General features: G+C 39.7%; 2 protein-coding genes across 3 annotated transcripts in view; one reads left to right on the forward strand and one right to left on the reverse strand.

The window, feature by feature from the left end:
• GFM2 (GTP dependent ribosome recycling factor mitochondrial 2) overlaps nt 1–17410 on the forward strand; it is a 72575-nt gene extending 55165 nt beyond the window's left edge. The window contains exon 20 of the mRNA XM_057741044.1: nt 17285–17410. Within this exon, the coding sequence (XP_057597027.1) occupies nt 17285–17305 (21 nt within the window). The 3' untranslated portion in view covers nt 17306–17410. The remainder of the gene's footprint in view (nt 1–17284) is intronic.
• Nucleotides 1–27949, reverse strand: HEXB (hexosaminidase subunit beta). Of its 2 annotated transcripts, none has more exons than XM_057741081.1 (14): nt 27581–27949; nt 23837–23982; nt 19513–19578; nt 14643–14689; nt 14274–14384; nt 9201–9302; nt 6610–6739; nt 5068–5248; nt 4451–4537; nt 3156–3228; nt 2211–2273; nt 831–921; nt 575–679; nt 1–172 (listed from the first exon to the last, which is right to left on the reverse strand). In XM_057741081.1, exons 1-13 carry the CDS (start codon nt 27850–27852, stop codon nt 621–623), a joined length of 1428 nt encoding a protein of 475 aa, XP_057597064.1. In that variant the 5' UTR covers nt 27853–27949; the 3' UTR covers nt 1–172; nt 575–620. The 2 variants fall into 2 exon arrangements, with proteins under 2 accessions (XP_057597064.1, XP_057597055.1); XM_057741072.1 differs by having other exon boundaries at nt 2211–2385; nt 27581–27948.

The raw sequence follows: 27949 nt of genomic DNA on the forward strand, positions 1-27949 counted from the left end.
TTAAATCAATAAAAAGATATTTTATTCAAAAACATGATTTGTAAAATCAAGTTGATTGTAGTACAGATGACTGTGGGCTTTTTTCCCCTATTTTTCTTCTGTTTCAGCTCATTTTAACAGTCTGTCATGGTCACAATATCCAGTAAAGAGAGGTTCTGCAGCTATTCCTCGTCTGTAGGCCAGGTAAAGTACAAACAAAAGATGTTTTAGATTGATTAACTCATCTCCATCTTAAGGAACTTAGTAGCTCAAGTCAGAATCACTAAACCATACTACTCATTATTGAAAAAAATAGATTCATAATGGAGTTCTAAGTTACAGCAAAATATATCTATAAAACAGCTGAAGTCCAAGCATATCTTCTCCTTATAGGTATTGTTCTCTCACCTATAAGAAATAGTTCCCAATTTCTCTGAATTAAATCACTACCTCTTAGGTGACATACATTTCTATTTATAGCAAAAAAACAAAAACAAAAACAAAAAAACCCCCAGTAAACTAGCTAACACTAAATAAGTTTAAAAATCACCCTGTACTTAATAGTATCCTAGCTTGAAAAATAAATTTGTCTTACCTGACCATTCTGCAGCGGTGAATTGTCAGTCTCCTGTAGGCATCCCCTAGGTCTTGGATGCCTTGGTGACTCCAGAGTCTCTCACCAACAGCACTTGCCCGAGGCCTAAAATTTAAACCACACATCCCCAGTGTAAATTCATGTTTTCTTAAATAAGCAAAGCACATGCTTGGGGAAGTTCCCAGTTGTTTCCTACTTGAGTGCAGAAGGAAAGCTCAGGCACCGTAATTCAGATATTACCACTTAAATTCCATACCATAATCTTGGAGTGAGGTTAGTTGCATCCACATACTCTCCCCATAGACAAGCTTCTCCACCAATAACAAGTTTTTTCTGTTCCTGAGAACCTAGATTAAAATCATTGATGTGAGTTCAGTAGTTGCAACTTGAGGCCTGTATACAGAGGCAATGCTAATTTCTATTGTTATCCTAAGGCAACATTTCTGTCCTGTAGTCAGCAGGACCTTGGGAGATGTTCATGGCTGTAGCACAAAAAAGGTGGCAAACTTTATCGCCACGCCTGACCCCGTGATTCACACAGTATTTGTTAGTACGTCGACTAATGTGGCAGGCTGGCAGTAAAGATACCATTTTATTTTGGTTTTATGCAAACTTATTTGGACACCAGAAACATTTTTCCCCTGGCTGCCTGTGAAAGGTGTGCCAGGGAAAACAAGGTGGACCACTAGTGATCACCACTCCTGCCTTTAATACCTATCTCTTGGTATTAAAGAGACTATAGTAATTATGACTTTTTGATTCTCAGAAAATTCCTTTTTTAGAGAAAGTTATGTGAATTCCTAATAGACCTACAGTTTTGAAGCTCTTTTAACAGCAAAATGCTTTTCCTCAAAGGAAGTTTTATATTAAAGTCTGGTGTACAAAAATGGACAAAGCAGAACTGTTCTTAATGAAGGGGGTGTGAGAGCCTGGAGCCCCACCACTCACACATGCCCACACCCAAGGATGCCTCCTCTTCAGAACCTGGAAGCCACTGAACAGGACGAGATCCCTGCTTAGGTGTCTTATGTTGGAGAGGCAGCTCAGAGGAGGTGATACAAGGTTAATGCAGTCAGGCATCTTTAAATGCATAGTGATAACAAGTCTTATCAGTGAAAATGGACATAAAATATAAGGGAATCTACTTTTTTTAAAAAATAAGAAATTTATTTTTGACTGCACTGGGTCTTTGTTGCTGCGTGCGGGCTTGCTATAGTTGTGGAGAGTGGGGGGCTACTCTTTGTTGCAGAGCATGGGCTCTAGGCTGGCGGGCTCTACAGCGCAGGCTCAGTAGTTGAGGTGCACGGGCTTAGTTGCTCTGTAGCATGTGGGATCTTCCCAGACCAGGGATCAAACCCACGTCGCCTGCATTGGCATGTGGATTCTTAACCACTGCACCACTAGGGAAGTCCCAGGGAATCTACTTTTGAAGTTCTTTCTTTTATGGAAAAATGTGGTTTCTTTCACAACGTTTAAAATGATACTGAGCTTGGTCTGTTTAAGTATACACGAGCAAAATCAAGGATCAGACATAAAAGGGAGGATAGTTAGTTGGTGGTACCTAGGTAAGGATTCCCTGGAGGTAGGGTAGGGGGAGAAATTTAACAAATCAAGTCATGATGGTTGCTTCACTTACCCTCAAAATTAAGAGGGTCCACTTCATAATAATGTTTCCAGTCTTGTCCATAACTGATGATGTCTAAGTACCAAGGAGCAGAAAGGATCACAGGGAAGCCAGCTTTTGTAACTTGACTTTGTTCCTGATTATAGTTCTCCCATTTCCATACTTGAATTACTGTGCCTGGCGTAAGCTATTAAAGTTACAAATTGCAATATATATTATTAGGTCTCGCAACAACAGTAGATGAAATTAAAAGTTGAAGGCACTGTAGCTAAGAAAATAACTTTTTAAGCTCCTTAAAAAAAGCAATGTTTTCTTCTTTCCCCTTAGAGTTAATATCAAATGCTCTTTGTTGTAGGGACTTAGAAGTTTCATCAACCTTAAGGTTGGATATTTAACTTTTGTCTACATGTGATACATATGATAGGTGTAATGAATTGAGGCTTTAGGCCCATTTCTGCCACACAAACTCTGAGGATGCCACCAACCCTTCTGGAAAGATAATAACAGTAGCTGGACTTGCAAATTCTCAGTTGCCCTAAAGGAAAATAAAGAATTCTGAGTATGTCAGAGAGAAATGCCATTTAAAATAAAAAGTGTACATTGACAATTTTACTTAAAACTACCTTAACAGCAATAAAGACTTGTTCTTATCTGTTTGTTCTGTCCTTCTGAAAAAAAGGAACGTTCTTCCGAGTACTTCAATTTATAATTAAGAATGAGATGGCAGGGGAGGAGGGGAGATGGGAGAGATGAGAAGGAGGCAGCACTGAAGAATGAAGTAAATGGAAGAAATCAAATAAATACCATTATCATTGGTCTCAGTGCACAGCTCTCACCTAACAGGATTTTAAATGGCACGGTAAGCTAATTTCCCTAATTAGGGTTCCTTCCATCCAGAGTGTTAGAATATTAAGTCTCCCATATTATCGGAGCCAAATGCTTCTTCATACTTCTCACCTGGCTTTCATCATCAAAAACCTCTTGCCAGACTATGGATCTCTTGTTCATGGCTGAAATCATATCCAAGACCCTACCATTGAAAAAAATTACAAAGTTATTTCAGATCACAGGCTTACCTATATGTGTAAAGAATGTACATTTTATACCAAGGACCACAACACTGAGAGGTGCCTCTCAGTGCAGCACAGCTTTATAGTTGGGTGGTGACCCATGTGGTTCCTTCCTTCTAGCACATGGCTCAGAACCTGGTGCAGCAGAGGGGTTTCACAGTTATCTGCAGAATGAACTAAGCATGCCCCAAAGATAGGAAGGTGTGGCACCTCATAGGGAAGTGTACAAACAGCAGTCTTTGTAATTTTATGGGTGTCTTAGAGTAAAGGAGACTGGAAACTAGCCTGTGACATCACCTAAATAACTTCCAACTGTGTTGACAATCCGTTCACAAACATTGCCTGATATTCAGGCAATGCCAGGCGCTCCTCAGGATAAAAAAATTAGACTGGATTACACAAAGCTAAACAGGAAAAGCTGGGCAATGCAGGGGTTGGCAAACTAGAGCCTACAACCTGTTTCTGTATGGCTCATAATGTAAAGCATTGCTTAAAAAAATGAGTATTGAAAAAAAAAAAAGAGTATGCAACCTCATGTGCCCCACCGAGTCTCTACTATGTACTGTCTGGCCCTTTACCAAACGAGTTTACTGCTCCTTGGCATAGAGCAGCAGTGTCTAGTGGAACTCTACGCAGTGACGGAAATGTTCTATAGATGATGCACTTTCCAGCCACCAGCCTCATCTAGCTGTTGGCTGTTGAACACTTGAAATGTGGCTAATGTGACTGAGGAACCGAATATTTAATTTTCTTCAATTCTAGTTTAAATACAAACAGCCACATGTGGCTGTGGCTGCCATACCAGATAGCACAGGTATAAAGTAAAAGAAATGCTCACTCCTGGAGTTAACAAAAGGGAATGAATTCCAGGGGATGGACAGTGACGACGTCACAGGGCAGTGGCAGCTGGGGCTTTGAGCTCAGTTCTTAGAACAGATGACTCTTGCTATGTTTTGACAGTGACTGCGAAAGGATTAGAGTCACCATGTTACTGCTTTAAAGAAAACTGGTTATTGCACCCTGCTTTATGATTTTTCATCTATACTGTGTAACAAAGCATATAACACCTACACTTTGGCAAGGGGTGGAGAGAAAATGAGAAAACAGTACTCGGTAACAGCTTAAACTTTTACAAAAGGCATTGATGAAATAAAAACAGAAGTAGGCATTCAAGTCACTTACATATGCATATAGAAAGATTCTAGTTTCTTAAAATTTTTGCCAAAGCCTCTGTTCCGCATGAAATCCTGGATTTCTGGATTGGACTCCCTTAAACAAAACCAGTGATTAAAATTTCCTTAAACGTTCAATATGCCCAATCTTTTTAAAGCAACATATATCCCTAACATCATTTATACACATGTAAAAGAAAGTTTGTAGAGAGTAAAATAAGCCTTAAAATTTAGTTTTCCATTGCAAATAATTTTTTTCTAGAAGCTGATTTTCTGTAAAAAATGGCTTTCCCTAACCTCCCACCTCTCTCCTCCATCAAAGGCTATTTGCAAAGAGGTCTTTTACTTGAAAAATCTCTCTCACTTAATCATTACCCTCTTTCACTAAAGCTATTCTTGTTCACTGTTTAGTCTTTTTTTAATTCCTATTTTCTTCTGCATCAATTCTCCTTTTTAAAAGCTTTTACTTTGTCATACCACCCATATGTACATTCTACAGAAATCCACCATCTCAGGAGTTGTGTTGCCAAGTTACCCCCAAATCATCCCTTTTCATGTGGAGACTTCTACATCTACTTCAAATGCAACAGTTTTTAGAAAAAGGAGGGTTTTAACAAATTTTCATACCAACAATCAAAATCTACTTCATCTCCTCCCAAATGAATGAATTCATCTGGAAACACAGTACTAATTTCTTTGAAAAGTTTAGACAGGAAGCTGTAAGTTGTATTCCAAGCAGGGTTTATAGGTCCAAAAGTCCCAGATGGCTCTTTTCTATTATAACATGGAGTCAGGAGGTCTTTCTGGCCTGGAAGGAAACATGGAGAATCTTTTCTAAAGAAATATTTCAGTCACAAAAACATGGCTTTGCACATGATTATACTACTTTATTTTGTTGAAGCTATAAGAGATTTTATATAGAAAAAGATAAGCATGCTTACTTATGCTTACTATGGTAAGTTACTATGGTAATTTCTTCCAAATAAGAAAAGGGAGAATTATTTCCTGAAACTATCCCTGTACCTCTTTGTTTCCCTTTCCATCAGCCTCTCTCAGATTCTGTTTCAAATATCTCAAATATTGACTCCCAAATCTAAAGCTTGCCCCAATCCTTTTTCTTGTGCTTCAAACCATATTTCAAATTCCCTGCTTACCACAATTACATATCCTAGCTTCACTTCAAATACAATCTAACAGAAACCAAATTCTCTTCCCCAAACTCCTTCTGTAGCTTCTCCTGATTTTCACATTCTGGTGAGCCACCATCCTCCTAAATCTCTTGTCCCTCTCCTGCAGTCAGTCAGTTGCCAAGTTCCATGGATTTTATTTCCAGAATGTCTCAGTTCCTTATATTATTTTCCATCCCTCTCACCATTCTGGTCTAGGACCTTCAATATCTTTCCTCTTCTAATCTGTCACTATCACATAGGGTTCCCTGAAGTGTGGCTCCCATCATGTCACTCTTCTACTCCGTAACTCTCCCTGGCTTCCATGTGTCCTGATGAAGCCCACATTCCTCACCCAAGGCCCTCTACACGACTTTTTCAGACTCATTTCCCACTATTCTCCATATCTACTCTAGTAATACTTACTGAACAATTATAAATGTTAGGTGCGGTGCTATGTGGTTTACATTCATTTTTTAATGTTAAAAAAAATAACATAACTACTGCTAATACTCCCATTTTAGAGAAGGGGAAACTGAGGATGGGATGTCCTATAACTTGCCCAAGGCCACTCGGTTTATAAATGCTAGAAGCAGGATTCAAATCCAGGCAGTCTAGCTCCAGAGCCAGGTCTTAAGCACCCTATGTACTATTCCCTATTGCACTTTACTCCAGCTAAATGCCTTTCCTGTTATTTAAACATATTATTTGATCTCCCAGAAGCATTTTAAATGTTACTTCATTCATGTAACTGTTTAATTCACTTATCACATTATACTTGTAATCATTTCTTGTTTTCCTGTATCTCTTGTGTTTATATTTGAGGCAATGTCTAGATACAGTGACTTGCTCACAGCAGACACATAATAATTATTGAATTACCACTATCAATGGTCCTACCTTTGTGCAAATCACAAGTAAGAACAAAATGAGCAAACACCAAGTCATGAGATACAGGACCTCAAATATTCACTTTTTGCAACTCATAAAACACAGTCCTTACCTTTTCCCCAAGACTGCGTATGTCCAGGGGTATCAAATTCTGGCAAGATCCGAATCCCTCGTAATCGGGCATATTCAATCACCATACGGACATCGTTTGGTGTATAAACGTGAGACGAAGAGTAGCTTCCCTGTAAGAGGCACATTTATTAAAATTAAAATGTGTGAAATGTTTAAGTTCTGTTTGCACTTTGATATCTGCTGGCAGATTTTTCAGGTATCACAAAGTATTAAATAGTTTTATGTGATGTTGGATGACTCATTTAAATTATGTTTACTGTATTTTATCAAGAAGCTGTCAGCACACTTTGGGTTAATTCCAGATTTACTGATAAACTATCTCTACCACCTTGTTTCAGCAATGTCTCCCATCACACTGTTTCAACCTCATGTAACTGTACGACAAAACAGAAATGTTTGACTCCAAAGTGAAAATTCTGAATACACTGCCCTTGTCAGTTTTATAATCAAAATTCACACACTATTACAAAGCATAGCTATTGTCCTTTCAAAGTAACTTTAATTACTATCAGCTTTAAAAATTGCCTGAGATGCTCTGCTAAGTGACCTGATTTTTTTTTAAAGATTACCTTTGGTCCTGTTATAGGTCACTGAAAAATTAGAATTCAGTATTGCTGGTAACTAAAGATAAAGGCCCATTAAAGGTGTTACTGTGGCACATTTCTCAAGGCATAAGTATATAAATATAAATAAATGCTCAACTCCTAAAAAGTAGTCTTGCCCTACCCCCATCCCCAACATCAAATCTGTATTGAATCAAGACTAGATCTAACTAGCAGTTTACAGTAAATACAGGAGACAGAAGAACATACTGACACTGGGAATGCAATCAGCAAAACCCAGACTGAGGGAAACTATAGGACAAATTGAGCTTAGTTTCCTCAATGAAAATAATAAATTATAAGGGGAAAAAAAAAAAAAAGATGGGCAGGGATGGGCATCTATAGATCAAAAGAAAACAGACATATTAACTGACAATAATGTATGGACCTTATTTGCATCCCAATGCAAATATAATTTTTTTAAAAAGAAAAAGGCACATGGGGAAACATGAATAATGATTGGCTATCTGGATTATTGCTATATTTTTAGCTGTGATAATGAATTATTTTTTAAACAGTCCTTTTTACCAATAAGATATGATATCTGGAATTACCTTCAAAATAATGGAGGGGGTATAGGTGATACAAGATTGGCCATTACTTGATTACTGAAGCTGAGTGATGAGGAAATGGGAATTCATTAAATTCTACTTCTGTATATGTTTGAAGCTTTCTGTATTAAAAGCAAACAACAGGAGTGCTGCTAGGATTTCAACCCAAAGTACATCAAAACGTTGGAGAAAGTTCTGGAATTGTGGCCAGAGGACAGAATTTAGGGTCCTGGTGTGGGAAGACATTCAGGAACCTTTCTGAAACCTTGAAAATGTTAAAGTATGTGGGCCGAGCGATGGGATTCAGAATGTCCTGCTTGAGCAGTGGAGGAGCTAAGGGTGCGGGGCATGGAGACTAATATCACCCTGTTTGGCCCTGAAGGATGGCTGGTTAGCCAAAGACGGGTAAGATTCCTCAGAGGAGGAACAACCTAAGACAGGCACAGCCGCAGAGGGGCCAACAGGGGTGGTGCATAGAGCCCCAATATCTGAGAGAGGTCTCCTGCCCCCAGGGCTGTTTTGCTCTCCAGGCCCAGCTCAGATCCACACCTGCTCAACTAGGACCCAGGAAGCAAACAAAGATAATTGCCCCAGTCATGTGAGGCCTTTGATTGTTTATGGGTGTAACCTGAGAATGTTAGCAGAAGAACTCAATAAAAGCAACCTGGGATGAGTCAGCAGGGCTCTTGATCCGAGAGGTCTTGAGCCCCCCGGTCCCACTTTTCTCTTCAGTCTGTGTCTGTGTCTTCTTCAAGCTTGCGGCACCCGTCACTCACCTCGAGTCGCCGAGCTGGTCTCGGCATCCTGGCTTGGCCCTTTGCTAACTACAACTCTAGATGAGACGTACAGCTTCTCTTCGCTGTCAGTAACTAGCCTTGTACTACAGGGGGGCTCAGCTAGATGGTACTGAGGCTCGCTCCCAGCTTCACTGGTCTATGATGCAGTCAATTTGAACACTTCTAAGACAACCATTATTTTCTAAGAAGGAGCCACAATCTCTAAGATTCCCTACTTCATCTAGTCTTCTACATTCATTAAGGTTTAAAATTTTTATTTGTATAGCCTCTAGAGATTGTTTACATTTATAACGTAACAATTACAAAACCAGAAAAGTTTTGTGGGTCTAAAATGCTCAGCCACAGCCTATTAAAAACACTTAAAACCACAAATATCTAACTTTTTTTTTTTTGGCCACACTGGGTGGCATGTGGGATCTTAGTTCCCTGACCAGGGATCGAACCCACGCCACCTGCAGTGGAAGCATGGAGTCTTAACTACTGGACCACCAGGGAAGCCCCCAGATATCTAACTTTTACACTTTAATTCTATCCATATGAAGAAACATTTAAGCTGCAAACTTCTAATGAAACTATACCAAAAATTTTTGTAGACCAACAACAATAACATGAATTACTCACGTTTTTGCTTAATCCAGGAAAAGTGACACTCTGATAAGGGAAAGACTGGTCATCTACTATGTGCCAGTGGAGAACATTAAACTTATTAAAAGCCATGGCATCCTGCAAGCAAACATGTTAAAAATTTATATACCTTAAAACCACAATGAGATTATCAGCTGACACCTGTCAGAATGGCTGTCATCAAAAAGAACACAACAAATGATGGTGAGGATGTGGAGAAAAGGGAACCTTTGTGCACTGTTGGTGGGAACATAAATTGGTGCAGCCACTGTGGAAAAGTTTGGAGATTTCTCAAAAAACTAAAAATAAAACTACTGTATGACCCAGCAATTCCACTCCTGGGTATACATACCTGACAAAAACCAAAAACACTAATTTGAAAAGATGCACGCACCCCAATGTTCGTAGCAGCATTATTTACAATTGCCAAGATATGGAAGCAACCTACGTGTCCATCAACAGATGAATGGGTAAAGATGTGGTGTGTATATATATATATACACAATAGAATACTGCTCAGCAATTTGAAAAAAGTGAAATTTTGCCATCTGCAACAAGATGGATGGACTTGGAGGGCATTATGCTAAGTAAAGTAAGTCAGAGACAAAGATATACCATATGATATCACTTATATATATGGAATCTAAAAAATACAACAAACCAGTGAATATAACAAAAAAGAAGCAGACTCACAGATAAAGAGAACAAACTCAGTGGGGAGAGAAGGAAAAAGAAATTACATACCACAGATATTATGATACAATCCAATTTACTTATTTCTATATCCAGGATTGTTTCCAATGTGTCTGCTTCCTTTTAAAATTTCCTTTTCAACAATGATGTGAAGATGTATAAATTCCTTATTTTATATACTTTACATGGCATGTCGCTTTTCAAAAAGTCTGTACAGAATTCATATTTATTCGAAACAGTAAGCTGTAACTTTGCCCTATGGGAAGGGAGCAAGCTTATAAATTCCAAGTATTTAGGGGTTAGCCAAGAATGAAAAATAGTTCTTGGCTACCACCACTACTGTGTTTGGGAATGGAGCAGATGCAATAATTCCCACAATTCTGAGATCTGAGTGCCAACCCTTCCTTACAAATAAAAGAAATTCAAACACAGTACAATTCCAATTAAAATTCTCAGAAATTTGGGGGGAAATTGGCATTGATTTTATGTACTCTGAAGGAATAAACAATACAATATGTATCTAAAATACAAAAGACTATGAAGAAGATGAAAAATGAAAAGGGGAGAGATTTGCCCTATCAGAGAATCAAAACTCATAGCCTCCCTTCTTATGATGTGGCCAAGATGGCAGAGCAGGAAGACCCTCCTGCTCACCTCCTGCCACAGACACACCAAAATTACAACTATTAACAGAGCAATTATTGACAAGATTGACCTGAAACTAGCAGAAACGGTTTTTCCACAACTAAAGATATAAAGAAGGAACCACGAGGAGACAGGTAGGTGGGTCAAGACCCACACCCCAGGGTAGGTGACCCACAAATGGGAGGATATCACAGTTGCCGAGGTTCTCCCCAAGGGGTGAGGAACCTGAATCCACATCAGGACGCTGGGGGGGGCAACATCCGGAAAATGAGCTCCTCCAAAACATCTGGCTTTGAAGGCCATCAGGGTTTGCATTTGGGAGAGCTGGAGGGCTACAGGAAACAGATCGTGCTCTTAAAAAAGCACATGTAAAATCTCACAGGCTGTGAGTCCCAACGCAGAGGCAGTAATTTGTAAGGCGCCTGGGTCAGGCCCACTTGCTGATCTTGGCCTCCGAGACAGGCAGGAGACAACTGGGACTCCCCCTGGGAATGAAGACATTGGAGGGAGCCATTTGGGGGAGCTTGTTCTAAAACAAGGACATGGTGCTGTCAAGTGCTATTTTGGAGTCCTCCCTCTAGACTATCAGCACCAGGGGCTTACTTGCCCACCTATAGGCCAGCACTGGTCCCAGGAACCCCGGCCCCCACAGCCAGCTGCCCCAGGACCCAGCTCTGCCCACCCAAGGGGCAGCAGCCACCACAGGAGGCAGGGCCTGGCAGCCAGCTGGTCCAGGGGCCAGGCCTGCCTACCAGGGTACTCATAGTAGTCAGCCCTACCACAACAGAAGGGCCCACGCAGCCCACATAAGGAGCACCCCCAGAGGTGGCTCTGGTGATCACAGAGAAGTACACTGCTGGGCTCCAAAGGACGTCTCCTACATAAAGACACGTCTGTAATACTGAGAAATGTAATTGACCTACCTAATACATAGAAATAAACACAGAGTTAGGCAAAACATGGAGACGGAGGATTATGTCCTAAACAAAGGAACAAGACAAAACTTAAGAAAAAGAACTAAACGAAGTAGAGATAAGCATCTACCCAAAAAAGAGTTCAAGGTAATGATCATAAAGACACTCACTGAACTTGAGAAAAGAATGGATGAATACAGAATTTTAATAGAGAGAGTTGGGAAATACAAAGACGAACCAGAAAGCTGCAGAACACAGCAACTGAATTTAAAATACACTAGAAGGAATCAATAACAGATTTGTAGACAGGAACAGATCAGCAAACCAGAAGACAGAGTAGTGGAAATCAGCCAAGCTGAACAGAAAAAAATTTTAAATGAGGATAGTGTAAGAGACCTCTGGGACAACATCAAACATAATAACATTACACATTATAAGGGTCCCAGAAGGAGAAGAGAGAGAAAAGGGGCAGATAATGCACTTGACGAAATAATAGCTGAAAACTTCCCTAATCTGGAAAAAACAGACAGACAGGTCCAGGAAGCACACAAAGTCTCAAACAGGGTTACCCAAAGACAACCACACCAAGATACATTGTAATTAAAATGGCAGAAATTAAAGACAGAGAATCTGAAAAGCAGCAAGAGAAAAGCAACTAGTTACTTCCAAGGGAACTCCCATAAGACTGTCAGCTGACTTTCAGCAGAAGCTGTGCAGGCCAGAAGGAGTTGCATGACATATTCAAAGCCACAAAAGGTAAAAACTTACAACCAAGAATACTCTACCCAGCAAGACTATCATCTAGAGTTGAAGGAGAGATAGAGTTCTACAGACACATGAAAACTAAGAGTTTAGCACTACGAAACCAACTCTATGAGAAATGTTAAAAGGACTTCTCTAAGTAGAAAAGACCACAACTAGAAATATGAAAATTACAAAAGGAAAAATATCATTGGTAAAAGCATCGAAAAAGGCATCTAAACCATCTAAAAAGCTAGTAGGAAGGTTAAAAAACAAAAGTAATAAAAATTATCTATATCCACAATAAGTAGTATAGGGATACACAAAACAAAAAAGATGTAAAATAAGATGTCAGAAACACTAAATGTGAGAGGAGTAAAAACATAGAGCTGTTAGAATGTGTTTGAACTTAAGAGATCATCAACTTAAAATCATCATGTATATATAAACTAATCATGTATATAAAATAATCACATATATAAAATGTAATCACACATAAAAAAATCACATATACATAGGGTGTTATATATGACCTTATGGTAACTACAAACCAAAAACCTGTTAATAGGTACACACACAAAGAAAGGAATCCAAACATAACACTAAAGACAGTCATCACATGGCAAGGGAAGAGAGCAAAAGAAGATGAAAGAACAAAAAAAGAACTATGAAAACAACCCCAAAACAATTAACAAAATGGCAATAACTACATCAATAATTATTTTAAATGTAAATGGACTAACTTCTCCAATCAAAACACAGAGAGGACTCAGCCATAAAAAAATGAAATCTTGCCTTTGTGACATGTATAAATCTAGAGGATATTATGTTGTTAAGTGAAACATCAGACAGAGGAAGACAAATACCAATGATCTCACTTATATGTGAAATCTAAAAAACAAAACAAATAAAATGAAACAAAAATAGACTCATAAATACAGAGAGTGGTTGCCAGGAGGGAGGAAGGGAGGAGGGTAAGGGAGTGAGTAAAAATAGGTGAAGGGGATTAAGAGGAACAAACCTTTAGCTGTACAATAAATAAATAAGTCATGGGAATGTAATAATATTGTAATAACTCTGTATGGGGACAGATGGATACTAGACTTATCATGGTGATCATTTCATAATATGTGCTAATGTCAAATGATGATTCAGTACACCTGAAACTAACATAACGTATGTCAACTGTATTTCAATAAAAAAAGTCAAATGTTAAGATACTCATTTTTTAAGCCTAAGATAAGTGGGACATAAAAATTTATGTCAATCTGTGGTAAGTGAAATTATGGGATCACTACTTATGTTATTCACATCTATGTTTGAACTTTTTACACGAAGCATATACTTCTTTTATAAAATTTACAATAATGTCTTTTGGAGAAAAAAAATTTAGGGATTTAATGTAAATGTAAAAATAATTTTTCTATAACATGGTGTGCCCATAAATTATCAGGTGAAGGTGCAGAAAAACATGGGAGGAAAACCTTCAGATCCCTACAAACTGGCAGTGATGGTGGGGATGGACCAATAAAAAGTCCATAAGAGAAAACAGTTATTCTCCACCCTGCCCCCCAACTGCTGCCACCTAAAGTTCCATATTCCTTTGGAACATTTCCTTAGGTATAAAGCTGCTCTCAGATTCCTTTCTAGGCCACTTTAAAAAACGTAAGTGGAGATCACAAAATTAAAGTCCACTAACTAGAGGTACAATGACCATATATTCCTAACCAAAAGTCTAGACCCATGATTTGACAAATGATTTACATAGAGGGCCAACGGGCAGTATTAAAACTGAGTCTTTCTCTTAACAATGCTGACTGAAGACTGGTTGAGCCCCTCTCCCACCCCAATGAAAACAAGAGGGTGATTCCCAAGGGGAGACGCCTCCTCTCAGCAGAGGAAATATACCTCCCAGGGGAGAGAAGGAAGAAAGCCCAGTGCGCTTTTATACTTAGTATATGGAAAATGAATCCTCTGTTCCAACCTACACAACAGCATACGTAACCAACGCAAAGTAACAACATAAAAGGACACATCTTCAGAATAGACAATGGATTAAAATAAAATAATTACCTACCAGAGTTTTAAAAATACTCTTAAGAGGCAGAAAGTGTCTGGATGTATCAATTAAAATTCCTCTATGAGGAAACCTTGGAGAATCTACAATGTTGGATTCATTGACAGTGAACTAGAAGACAAAAGAAAATTTTTATTTATTTTTAGAATTTTCTCTTGACTTGAGCTCAATGAAGATTACACCTATCTATGCAAGTATTGGATAAGAGATTTAAAACCAAAAAAAGTGTGAAATATACATTTACCAGATAAGATACACACTTGGGAAGAAGACACATTCAAGAAGCAACAAATAGCTAAAAAGTTTACGTTTTTCCTATAGCATTATGTCTACCCAATAATGTTAGTAGCATATAATAATCATACTTACAGTCCCATAAGAATCTTGATAAATTAACTGGCTAAAGGTCTCTAAACCTACGGAAAGTAAAAATTTTAATTTATTGCATTAATTTATAAAAGAGACTTTTAATAAAAGATGTATTATCTGAACATAGACTCATAACTGGAAAAGGCAAATAAAATTAAATACAATGTTATACATATACCCTGTAACATATTCTTAAAAATCCCTGTTACCATCTAATAAAAATGCTTTACTTCATTGTACTCATACTCTTGGTTTTGTTTGAATGATAAACACAAAAAATGATAAACACACAAAAAATTGTTTGATAAACACAAAAAAGATTAAATCAAATGTTTGATTTAATAAAACAAAATGCCAGTTCCTTAATAAATTTAGAGCATTATAAGCAAAAATTTTTGTGATAAAATATTATAGGCACTTTAGAAGGTACCTAAGCTTAACAGAGGGCAAAGAGGTTCAGAAAACACCATGAAACTATAAATAAAGGTCCAACTTACCGTGTTTTATTCATACCTGCAAAAGCTATCTCCTGACCATTTTTTATTCAGGTGGACTGTTCTCCATATTATAGGCCAATTCCTCTATCTGGCCCTGACTTTACCAAAATTCATCATTCTAGCTGACAGCTGTATTGCCAGGGAAAGTTTTAACCTGAGAATACAGGCATACTTCACTTTACTGCACTTCACTTTACTGCACTTCACAGCTACTGCATTTTCTACAAATCAAAGGTTTGTGGTCGCGCTGCATGTCAGATCGTGATCAGTATTTTTTAGGAATAAAGTATTTTTAAATAAAGGTATGTACCTTGTTTTTGTTTTTTCTTTTTAGACATAATGCTATTGCACACCTAAAAGACTACAGTATAGTGTCAACAGAACTTCCATATCCACTGGGAAACCAAGAAATTTGTATGACTCCCTTTATGGAGATAGTCACTTTACTGCAGTGGTCTGGAACCAAACCTACAGTATCTCCAAGGTTTGCCTGTAGTTCAAAGTGAAATAAAAGAGAAGATGTGACAACATACCACAGAAATATGAAAGATCACAGGAGACTGCTATGACCAATCGTATTTCAACAAATTTGACAACTTAGAAGAAACAAATTCCAAGAGAGAGAACCTACCAAGGCTGAATTATAAAGAAACAGAAAATCTGAGCAGACTGATTACTAGTAAGGAGGTTGTATCAGTAATTAAAAATCTCCCAACAAACAAAAGTCCAGTCTGGCTTCACTGGTGAATTCTACCAAACATTTAAAAAAGAATTAATTTTTTGGAAGTGACACCAAAAACAAAGGAAACAAAAGCAAAAATGAACAAGTGGGACAACAACAAAGTAAAAAGCTTCTGCACAGCAAAGGAAATCATCAACAAAATGAAAGGGAATCTACCAAAGGGGAGAAGATACTTGCAAATCATGTTATCTATTAAGGGGTTAATATATAAAGAACTCATACAACTCAACAGCAAAGAAGCAATCCAATTAAAAAATGGATAAAAGATGTGAACAGATATTTTTTCAAGAAAGACATATAAAGAGCCAACAGATACATTGAAAGGTGCTCAACACCACTCACCATCAGGGAAATGCAAATCAAAACCACAGTGACATATCACCTCACACCTGTTAGAATGGCTATTATCAAAAACACAAGAAACAACAAGTGTTGGTGAGGATGAGGAGTAAAAGGCTCCCTCATTCACTGCTCATGGGAATATAAATTGGTGCAGCTGCTACAGAAAACAGTATGGAGGTTCCTCAAAAAACCAAATACAACTACCACATGATGCAGCAATTCCACTTCTGGGTATTTACCCAAAGAAAATAAAAACACTAACCCCCCAAATATATGCACCAAATATATGCACCTCTATGTTCACTGCAGTATTGATTACAATAGCCAAGATATGGAAACAACCTGTCCGTGAATGAACGGATAAAGATGTGATATGTATATACAATGGAATATTCAGCCATAGAAGGAAATCTTGCTATTTGCGACAACATGAACGGAACTTGAGGGCATTATGCTGAATATTCAGCCATAGAAGGAAATCTTGCTATTTGCGACAACATGAACGGAACTTGAGGGCATTATGCTAAATGAAATAAGTCACACAGAGAAAGACAAATACTGAATGATCTCACTTGGATGTGGAATCTTAAAGAAACAAAAACCAAGCTCATAAATATAAAGAATAGATTGGTAGTTACTAAAGACGGGGGTAGGAGGTGATGGAGGTCAAAAAGTACAATCTTTCATTAATAAATAAGTCCTAGGGATGTAAGGTACAGCATGGTGACTGCAGTTAATAAATATTGTATTGCCTATTTGCAAGTTGCTAAAAAGAGTAAATCTTAGATTGAGATAAGATGGCGGGCTGGCGGTGAGCTGCAATCAAGGGGTGAAAATAGGTACACCTAGAAGCAGATTTTTTTTTAAGAAGCAGATTTTAAAAGCAGTTTCTCTTCAAGTCATCTTCTTTCATACCACCTGATAAGCATCTTGATTCATGATGGCACTGGCAGCAGTAAAATGGGCAATATCAAGCAGAACTATCTTGAAACACTTATTTCCAGTTCAAAATGGAGCCTTATATTTTGCTTGTCATAAATCTATGTGTTCTTCTCTTCCAGATGACTATAAATGCAAAGTAGAGCTTGCCTTGACATCTAATGGCAGGACAATAGTATGCTATCACCCTTCTGTGGACGTTCCATACGAACACACAAAACCTATCCCTCGGCCAGGTCCCATGCCGAATAATGAAGAAACACTTGATCTAGTGCTGAAAACCAGATTAGAAGAAAAAGGTGAACACTTAGAGCAAGGACCCATGATAGAACAACTTAGCAAAATGTTCTTTACTACTAAACACCGTGGGTATCCTCGTGGACAGTACCATAGACATTGCAGGAAACTGAATCCTCCAAAAGACAGATGATATTGAGGTTTTCAGGAATCAAAGAGAAATGTTATCCTGCATCTCATCTGCCATTTGAGAAAATACAATTGGGTATATTCACTAATATGTTATATAGTAACATAATAAAATGTCTTTTCATATGTTAAAAAAAAAGTAAATCTTAGAAGTTCTCATCATAAGAAAAACTATTTTTTTCTAACTATGTGTGGTGACAGATGTTAACTAAACTTACTGTGGTGATCATTTTGCATTATATACAAATTTCAAATCATTATGTTGTAAACCTGAAACTAATATAATGTTATGCCAATTATACCTCAAAAAAAATAGGAAATAGGAAAGAATAAAAAGTTCAATGTCATTTTTGCTATGCCTCCCTCCCACCCCTAAATGCAAGCCCATACCAGGAAGAATAACTGTGGAATTTTCTGTTAACTGGCAATATACTCAATTATCATTTAGAGCACGTTTGTTACTTTCAAAGTCTGACAGTACGCAGAAAATAAGGACTTCTTGGATAGACTCATGAAATGCTCTCAAAAGTTCTATTATTTTGATGGGAATCAGAGCAAACATCAATAAAGCTCTGTTTTCCCTAATAGGCCCCAGGCAGGACAGGCAGATCAGGCTGATAAAAGCTTACAATCATGTAACATTATATGTAAATGATCTAGATGATAATGTTACATTGTAGCTACATTTGCAGTAAGTATCTATAGCTATTTTCATGTCATATTTTGAAATAAGCTCATAATCATACCATTATTATTATGACTAGAAGATATATAGCATTAACAATGACTACTCTAGATAACACTTAACCTGAGTCAAATCCAAAGCCTTCTTTATTTTTAAGTACTGTAATTTTGGTTGGCTAGCTCACATTAAAATTATTCTTCTCCTTTTTCAAAACCATACTAATTTGGAAGGCAGTATAACAAAATCTTATCTACTTAATAGAAGAGGTAAAAGCAGCTTTCGAACAGCAAAAGTAAACGTCCCAATGCCCGAACTTTGAAGTTCAGACTGAAAGTCACAGGAAAAGCTTTTAAGGTTTCTTTCTGCCCACTGCCCCAATCACTCTAGAGTGTATTTTTATCTTTTCATGCTGTTCCTGCAAACTTTGTTATATTTCTAAATCCACAGGAATTTAAAATGGGGGAAGGTTTCTCTTCTTTTCTCAGCATCATGGTGTGTGTGGCTGACTGTGTTCCTGACCTTGTCTTCTTGCAAGACTCCCAGGATCAAATAATTCCTGGCCAAGAAACAAGCAGAATCGTCCCATTCCCCAGTGGATTCAGAAGAAAACTGGTAATGAGATCAAGTACAACTCCAGAGAGGAGATACTGGAGAGAGACGAAGCTCAGTCAGTAAGGACTCTCACAAGCGATGATGGTACATGCATTCATGCTGCATCAGGGTCACGAGCATCTTACCATATCGAGCCGAAAACGTCACTACTACGAGGACAGCTGGACATGTTTCATTGGGAAAATGACCCTTCTCTTTGTTTTTATGTTTCTGCACTAATAGATTGGTTCAGAAAAAAATATGAGTATACTTTTGTTTGAATAAATAAACAAAATGCGGAAGGAAAATGCTTGCTACTGAAGGCAGCGAGAAGTGATGATAAAACAAAATCCCCTAATCAGAGCAGGTCAGGGCCATTTATAACTCTATAAGCATTATAGTCCCAAGAACATCAATGAATTATAGCACAAGGAATGTAATAACCTTCAAGCATTTTTAAAAGGTCAAATGATCTTTCTCCCATGCTTTAAGTGGTACGTATTTAATGGAAATTGTTTTTGGAAATACCCAACAAATCATTCTATAAAGGGTCCTAGGAAGCAAAGTTTTATTGTGCTTCATTTCCCAAAGTGGCAACTGAAAATATTTCCTTACTAGAAAATAACAGTGAAACTACATAAAACTTACCTCGTAATACTCCCCAAACTCTGTTGGCAGTGATCGAAGCCACCGGTCCTTTCACAAGTAAAGTATCTGTATTGGGAAAAAAAATGTTTCTTGTATGGTGACAGATGGTAACTAGACTTACAGTGATCATTTCCACATGTGTAGAGATATAGAAACACCATGCTGTGTAACAGAAACTAATATGGTGTTGTAAGTCAACTACACGTCAAAAGCAAACAAACTCATACAAAAAGAGATCAGGTTTGTTGTTACCAGAGGTAGGTGGTGGGAGGAGAGGGAGTTGGATGAAGGTAGTCAAAAGGTACAAACTTCTAGTTACAAGCTAAATAAGTACTAGGGATATAATGTACAACATAATGAATACAGCTAACAGCATTATGCTATATATGAAACTTGTTAAAAGAGTAAATCCTAAGAGTTCTCATCAACAAGGAAGAAATTTTTTTTTCTTAAGTTTGTATCTACATGAGATGATGAATGTTCACTAAACTTATTGTGATAATTATTTCATTTCATGATGTATCTAAGTCAAATCATGATGCTGTACACCTTAGACTTAACTGAATCTCAATGAAGCTGGAAGAAAAAGAAGTTTGTTTTTAATGCCTCAATGACACACAATACATTTCCTAAACATATAATTGGTATATCTGGATCATTCTTTTCTCCTGAGCTCCAGACCTGTTTCTCCAACTGCCTCTTGCACATCCTCACTTAGAAGTCCTGCAGGTTCCTTTAACTCCACATTCCCTAGACTGAACTCTTCCCTCTTTCACCTACCAGGCTCTGGGCTCCTCCCGCAGAGGAGCCAGCTGAGTTGCTCAAGTCAGGAACTTGAGGTGTCACCTCCATGATTCCTCATTTTCCCCTGCAGGAGACTTATTCTCTCCAATTACCTCTGCAGAGTAGGGTCCTAATTAAGCTAAGAATTTAATTCAAAAGTGCAAACTCCTCAGTGCTCATAATTCTTTGGTGAAGCCTCTGGTATTACTGTCTTCCACCCCCTGTAAGGACAGAGAGTTTTCTCTACTCTGTCCCTTCTCTCCCTGTGCTCCCCTACCTGCTCTATACCTACCTTCCCCCGACATTATTCCAAATCTTCCTTATGACTCACTTCTTAACTCACTATAGCTCAATTCAGCTCTGTCCCACTCAATAAAAAGTTCACACCCATCTAGAAAGGGGCTCCAGTTGGCTGCTTCTGGGCAAATGGGGGGACTAATCTCTCAATCCTTGAAATTATACTCTGCCTGAGGTTGCCCCAATAGTCATTTTAGTCTTTAGAGAGGTTTGGGGTGGAGTCATCCATGGATAAAGTAAAGCACCAGAAAGCACAGAGATTGAAAGCTAAAGGGGTGTGTCAGATGCAGACTTTGCCACAGTAAAGACACTCGAGGGCTGCAGGTTAATGATTGAGTATCGTACGTATCTGGGCTGAATCATCACCCTCCACCACCACCACCACGCAGGCTGTCATATGATAGTTGACATACCTGTAGGGAAAACAGTTATATCAGCAGCCAATAATCAGGTGACAGTCTGACAAGGTAGCCTTTCCATCAGAAGAACAGCGTCTTGAGTTAGCTAAAGGCCAGGCTAAGAATGGTATTGCTATTATGAGCACAATCTAACCACAGTTCCTCTCCTCGATACCAAATCCTTAGTTAGCTACCCAGATAGAGCTCACCGTTCCACTGGTCACTGTTTAAAAACCAGTTTTTGCCACACTACAGTTTCGAGATTTTCCAGAATTAGTCAGCACAAAGAATTATCTAAAAATATTAACGTGTGGTGCGTACCTGACGCCAATTATTTTCCAATAGCTGAGGACTGGCTGATATTCAAAAGGATTCTGATTGAACTCAGTGCAAAACCCACAGATATAAAGCAGCTAGAAGGAATCTTGTCTTCCAAATATACGGACAAATAAGCTATAGAATTTCAATTTTTATTTCAAAGCCAAATTCTTAGTGTTAACAGTGATTACCTCCCTGATGTGGGGTAGGAGGCATCTTTTTTTCAGTTATCCCTTTCTGTACCTGTTGCGCCACGCTGTGGTTTTGAAGGGTATACATATAAATAACACTAATGGATTCCTCTTTTTAAAATAACAAAATAAATGTTAGAGATAAGGCTAAAATCCCCTTTGAGATGCCCACTCAACTCCCCCTGCTCTCCTCAGAGGAAACATCAGGGCTTTTCCTAGGCATTTTCATACACATACATGTAACAAGAAAAGACAGTATCGCTTTAGGTGCACCTTCCTGTGTATTTGTTGGTATATAAATGGTATCCTTCTGTACACATTACTATATATCTTCCTTTGTCAAACTCAGCAATTTATCTTGGCAAGTTCTCCACATCTCTTCTTTATAATTCCACTTCTTTATTCTTAATTGCTGTGTACTAGTCTCTACTGTCAACTGACGAGATATATTTAGCCATTCTTCTAGTGATGAACATTTAGTTTTGCTTATACATCTTCATTGTTGCAGGCAAACTGCATGGAACATTCCTCATGTGTGTAATTACTTCTCTACAGTAGAAACTAGTCTATTTCTGGTTCTAAGAGTATGCATATTTTTATTTTAATTGACGACAATGCTGTAACACTTGTCACTTTCTCCAAGATTTCCTCATACACTTGGACAAAGGTTGATATCTTGTTATTTCCATTCTATCGTCATCATGAACTAGTTTAAAATTAGTTTATCCTTTAACCAGAAAATTTCACAGTCAGTTTGTCTCCAGAAGCTTCCCTTTCATAATAAAGAGGGTTTGCAAAGCTGAGTGGAAGATAAGCTATAACTCCCCAGCCTCGATACATTCCATTTTTACAATGTCATTGTACTGTCAGTCAGCAAAGATTCCCTGGTAATTCAATGACCATTTCTCAATTCAGATTGCAAAACCTAATTCATAAAGTGTCTGAGTGCTGACTGTCAAATAAAATCACATGGCTAATGCTGGAAAATCATTGTTTCTCTTCTAAGAACAGCTACAGAACTGAAGAGAGATGAAGTTATTTTTCAAAGAGATGTATTAAGAAATCTCATCTCTATCAAGAGGATGAAGAGATGTACTTAATTGTCTGTGAAGCAGTCTGGGAACAAAGGAGTCACTCTTTTCTCTAAGATATGCATTTTCCTGTCTATTTTTACACCTGATTCACCAGTCTGCTCTTTTTGCACTAATCTTACATCACCCATTGCTCTTCTTTGATTCCTTGATACAATTCCACACATTATTCCCAGTTAGTACACTACGGAAAAGGCCTGTCCATTTGTTTATTCCTTCTAGAACAATTTAGGAAAAACCTTAGAGAATGTTTTAGGCAAACAAAAATGTAGCTTAATGCTGATTATATTGTCAATCAATATAAATGAAGATGAAATATAAATATACAACTATGACATAAATATAATGAAAATGAAAAGCTTCACCCCTCCCAGTTCTGCATTATCTTTGTGTCAAATTAATTACAAATAGAGATCACGCTAGGACTTCCCTGGTGGTCCAGTGGTTAAGACTCCACACCTCCACTGCATAGCGCACAGATTCAATTCCTGGTTGGGAACTAAGATCACACATGCTACACAGTGCAGCCACAAAAAAAAAAAAAGAGACAGAGAGGGAGAGAGAGAGATCATGCCTACAAGCACAGACTTATCTTCAAAATAAACTACCTAGATGTCCAAAAATAAGGGATAAGCCAAGTAAGTTCTGGCACATCCGTACAACTGATAGAATGTTATTCAGCCATTAAAAATGCTGTCACAGAAAAATATTTAGTGACATACATGTTTATAATGCAGTTATGCAAAAAAGAAAAACAGAAAACCCCCCTGCACAGAACTACCCCTTTTTCATGCCACTGTTTATCATATGCTTCTATTTATATCTGTGCAAAATATTTAAATGTATTACTCTGCAAAAAAAAAAAAAATCTGAAATAACAGTGCTTAATTCTGAGTGCTGGGGTTGTGAGAGATTTATTTCCTCCTCTTCACTTACTGTACTTAAAGATTTCCTACAACAATTATGTATTAGTTTTGCCATCAAATTTTAATGGTAATTTTTTTTTTTTTTTTTTTTGGCCACACCAAGCAGCACACGCAATCTTAGTTCTCTGATCGAACCCATGCCCCCTGCAGTGGAAGCACAGAGTCTTAGCCACTGGACCACCAGGGAAATCCCCTAATGGTAATTTTTAAAATAGGAATTATAAACTCACTGGTCAAGAGCGCACAACAGTTCATGGCATAGAGCCAGCTTCTAGCAAGCAGCGTTGTTTAGAGTAGATTCACATGACACAGGTACTCACAGGACTCATCCGAAGAGATGCTGGGGAAAGCGTGACACTCTGGCTCCAGCACAACGGAGACCTGAAGTTGCTGCAACTCCATTCCGACACGAAGATCAGCAGAGCCATGATGCCACTTGTAGAAACCAAAAATATAGTCATAATAGCTGTGTGAGAGAGAGATTCAAATTTTTAAAGCACTGTAGTCAAGTTTTAAATACGCATGTGGTAGTAGACGCTGTCTTTGACTCCTCAAATCCCTGCTACCCCATATTAGTCCAACTAGAGGCTCTCACCCCAAGCTGCACATTAGAATCACCCGGAGAGCTTTTTGCAAACAAGTATTGATGCCCAGACCTTCAGAATCAGAATCTCTGAGAGCGTGATCCAGACACAAGGATTTTAGAAGTCTCCCCCAACACAACCCCAAGTGACTCCTATTAAGTCCCCACTGAGAACCAGTAATCAAACCAATAATCCTGGGTGTGCAAGTTAATTCTGACCAGTGATGGGGCAGGGGTGGGAGAAGGATGGGAGGAAGCTTCCTCTGCTAGAGCCTCAAGAAGAAAACTTTCTCTGTAGGTGATACCTAGATCAGTTGCAGCCACACCAAAGATGGCAGAGAGATGGAAAGAATACGATTTCCTAATCATACTGTTGAGCCACTTAGCCAATTAGCCCTGAAATCCTGCCTGCTTTTAGATTTCCTGATGTGTGAGATAACAGGTTTTCTTTTTGCTCAAGCCAGACTGAGTCAGGATTCTGTTACCTTTCAACAAAAGTACCCTAGCTGACACATAAACATCGCAGACTTCTCACAAGGGCTTTGAAAATTTACCCGGTACCTGAATAGCAGAGAAAGAGGATATGACGAGGGTGGGTCAAACATTATCCGCACTCCGGTTATAGTAAAACTTCTGTAAATTCTACAGCCAGAGTGCAGATAATTTTTTGACTCACCCTCGTAAATAAACATTTGACGGTGCTAGAAGATAAAAGATCGTATACACTTCAAAGCCTATATTTAATAGATTTTGATATGCCAGAAGGTTGTGTACGCTACTTATATGTAAGACCGTCTTGTGTGTTTCCAGGGAAGTAAGGAGAGCTAGGAAAGTTCTGATGAACTTGTAAGTGTATGGAAGTTAACCAGTGAGACAGTGGAACAGATGAAGCTGCCAAGGACCTTTTTTGTAGGAAAACCTTGACAGATTCAAAAGGAAATTACGATCACTAAACTGAATACTTGAAAATGGTTAAGACAGCAATCTTATGTGTATTTTACAATTTAAAAAAAAATTTAAGGGAAATTAAAGCTGCCTGCGGCTTTGAGATCAGAGTTAGGTGCTGGCTTGTCCCAAATAAGGAAAGTCTTGGCCCTTGATATTAAAACTCTAAGAGAAAACGCAAAGGGTTCTGACGCAGCAGTGTCCAAGGTATCTGGGCTAATTTAGCTTTTCAGAAATGAACATGTGATAGATCTTGTGCTAGAAGCTGAGGAAGCAGCCAGGTACCAAACAGACAGAACTTTGCCTGCAAAATGCATACTGTTTCAAAGCAGGGTTTGAGATGGAAGTTGGGCTCTTCGAGAGACAGGAGCCACGAGAATCTGAACAAACTTGTGTGTTCCCCACGGCCTAGAGCTTCTGGAACAACCCCACCGTCTCTAAATCTTTCCAACTCCTTCATGCCTTTACTCTGAAGTAGATACTGCCTCTCCTAAGTTCCTACAACACTCACCTGAATGCTTTCAAGTCTTAGCCATAGGGCTAAAGTTTTACAACCTGCTTCCCAACAATGTAAGGTATAATTAACAGCTGTTTCACACAGAGGGCACAAATTAGGCAAACTCCTCAGAAAATTACGGTGCTGCCTTGAGATGCCAAGCCTTGTTTTTAAACCATCTCACGGCTGATTCAAGTTCTGGTTTTCTAACCATTGTTAACTTAAAGCATCCATGCTTTCCTGCCACACTCATATCACTTCAGCTTATTACCGTGTCCTTGTTTTACTAGCAGTATGGCTCAGAAGGAAAACTCAGTTTTACGAACTGAGTCCCGAAGCAAATACAGTGTGTTTGTTTTTAAAAGATTTCCTAGTCTGATCTTCCATTAGATGGCCTTCAGGTATTTTTTCCTTCTCAGTATCCCAAGGCAACCAACCACCTTGATTTTCACTTCTTCCCTCAGACTCTAGCCATTCTGACTTGCAGATTCAACACCAAAGGCTCATTAGAGGATGCATCTAAAATGAGGGTGACAATGTCCATTTAGCTGCACATAACTGAAGGAGAAGAAATCATCTCTGCCATCAATATCTCAAGTCTCGGGGCTTCCTAGGTAGCTCAGTGGTTAAGAATCCGCCTGCCAATGCAGGGGACACGGGTTCAATCTCTGCTCCAGGAAGATCCCATATGCCGCGGAGCAACTAAGCCCATGCACCCCAACTATCGAGCTAGCGCTTTAGAGCTCGTGAGCCACAGCTATTGAGCCCATGTGCTGCAACTACTGAAGCCCATGCGCCTAGAGCCCGTGCTCCACAAGAAGAGAAGCCACGGCAATGAGGAGCCCGCGCACCACAACGAAGAGTAGCCCCCACTCCCCACAACTAAAGAAAGCCCGTGCACAGCAAAAAAGACCCAATACAGCCAATTAAAAAAAAAAAAAATCTCAAGTCTCTTCAGCCTAAGCTCCAGGCCTATCTGGGGCCAGCAGGTTTTATTAAAACTAGTTTTGCATTTTCCACCAGCTGCCTGGTGTCCTGCAGGCACAATTAACCTATAATGACCTCTAGGAACAGGGACCAAAATCTGAGAGACGAAAGGGGCAGTACAGTCAGCACCAAATTATGATCCTTCGCGGCACGACACACCTTCAGGACAGTCCTGCCCACACTGGTCGCAGAGTGAGGATTGTTCAAAAATCTCCCCAAGTGCAATCAGCCTTGTGCACGGTGGGCAAAACTAGAGCTGTGGCATAACACTATAAATCAATTTTACATCAATTAAAAAAAAAAAGGAAACTCCAGCACTGTGGGCTGCCTCCCCACTACACAATTCACCCAGTGGCCAACGGGGTTACAGACAGGAGGGCTGTGGAACTGTGTGGTGCTACAAATCTAAACAAGAAGCTGGGAGAGCAAGCACGTAAGTGTTTCTGGGAAACAAAACGGGAAGCAGATAACTGCAGCGCAATGACCCTATCAAAGTAGTTAGGTAAAACATCCAACATTTTGCATGGAGCAGAGATTTTGGAAGGGGAGTTTTCATCAGTGCTCCAACCTGAGGCCCTTCTGCCCTCTGAATTGTTAGCAGATTCGGGGAGGGGGAGAGATGGCCTCTAAATGACACGCCACTTTGGGGAAGCCCTGGTCCCCAAGCTTTAAGCTCTCATCTTCCTCTTAGAACTCCCTTCAGAGACACTGCCATTGTCCTCCCTCCTCCCTCCCAGGAGACTCTGAGAAACCTACTCCTCCCACTCAGGAAGGCACCCTGCACGGAAAGCAGGGTTCCAGAGCACCCAGGAGGTTCCTCAGGAGGCAGGAGGGGAAGCGGAAGCGCTTGGGTTTCGGGCCGTGGCGGTCCGAGCCGGCCCTGCCATCTTCTAGACCTGTGACGCCGGCGGGGGTCCTCGCGCACCCCGTTTCCCCGTCTGCCCCACGGGGGTCGGAGCGCCGGCGCGGCTGGGTGGCCGTGCGGGTGGGAAGGGGCGCTCGGGGGTCCCCCCTCTCGCCCCCCGCGCCCGGCCGCGCGTGGGGAGCGCTCACCGCCGAAACGCCTCCTGCAGGAGCGTGCAGGAGGGGCCGGCCTTGGAAGCGGAGCTGTGGCCGAAGAAGAAGCTGTCGGGAGAGAGGAGCAGCACGCGCGGGGTGGTCTGCACCGAGACAGGCATGGGCCAAAGCGACAGGTCCGCCGAGGGGGAGGCGGAGGCGCGCACCGGCCGCAGCGCCAGCGCCGCCAGCAGCGCCAGCAGCCAGCACAGCCGCGGCCGCCCCAGCCCGCGATGCTCCATGGCCGCTCGCCGGCTCTCCGCCCGCATCGGTCCGGGACGCCCAGGCTAGACGCCTCGTCGCCGGACTTCCCGAGCCCGGCCGGCCGGGAGGGAGCGTGGGCCGAGCGCGGCGCAGAGTCAGCAG

Source organism: Hippopotamus amphibius, chromosome 1, assembly GCF_030028045.1.
Source record: "Hippopotamus amphibius kiboko isolate mHipAmp2 chromosome 1, mHipAmp2.hap2, whole genome shotgun sequence".
Taxonomy (NCBI): Eukaryota; Metazoa; Chordata; class Mammalia; order Artiodactyla; family Hippopotamidae; genus Hippopotamus; species Hippopotamus amphibius.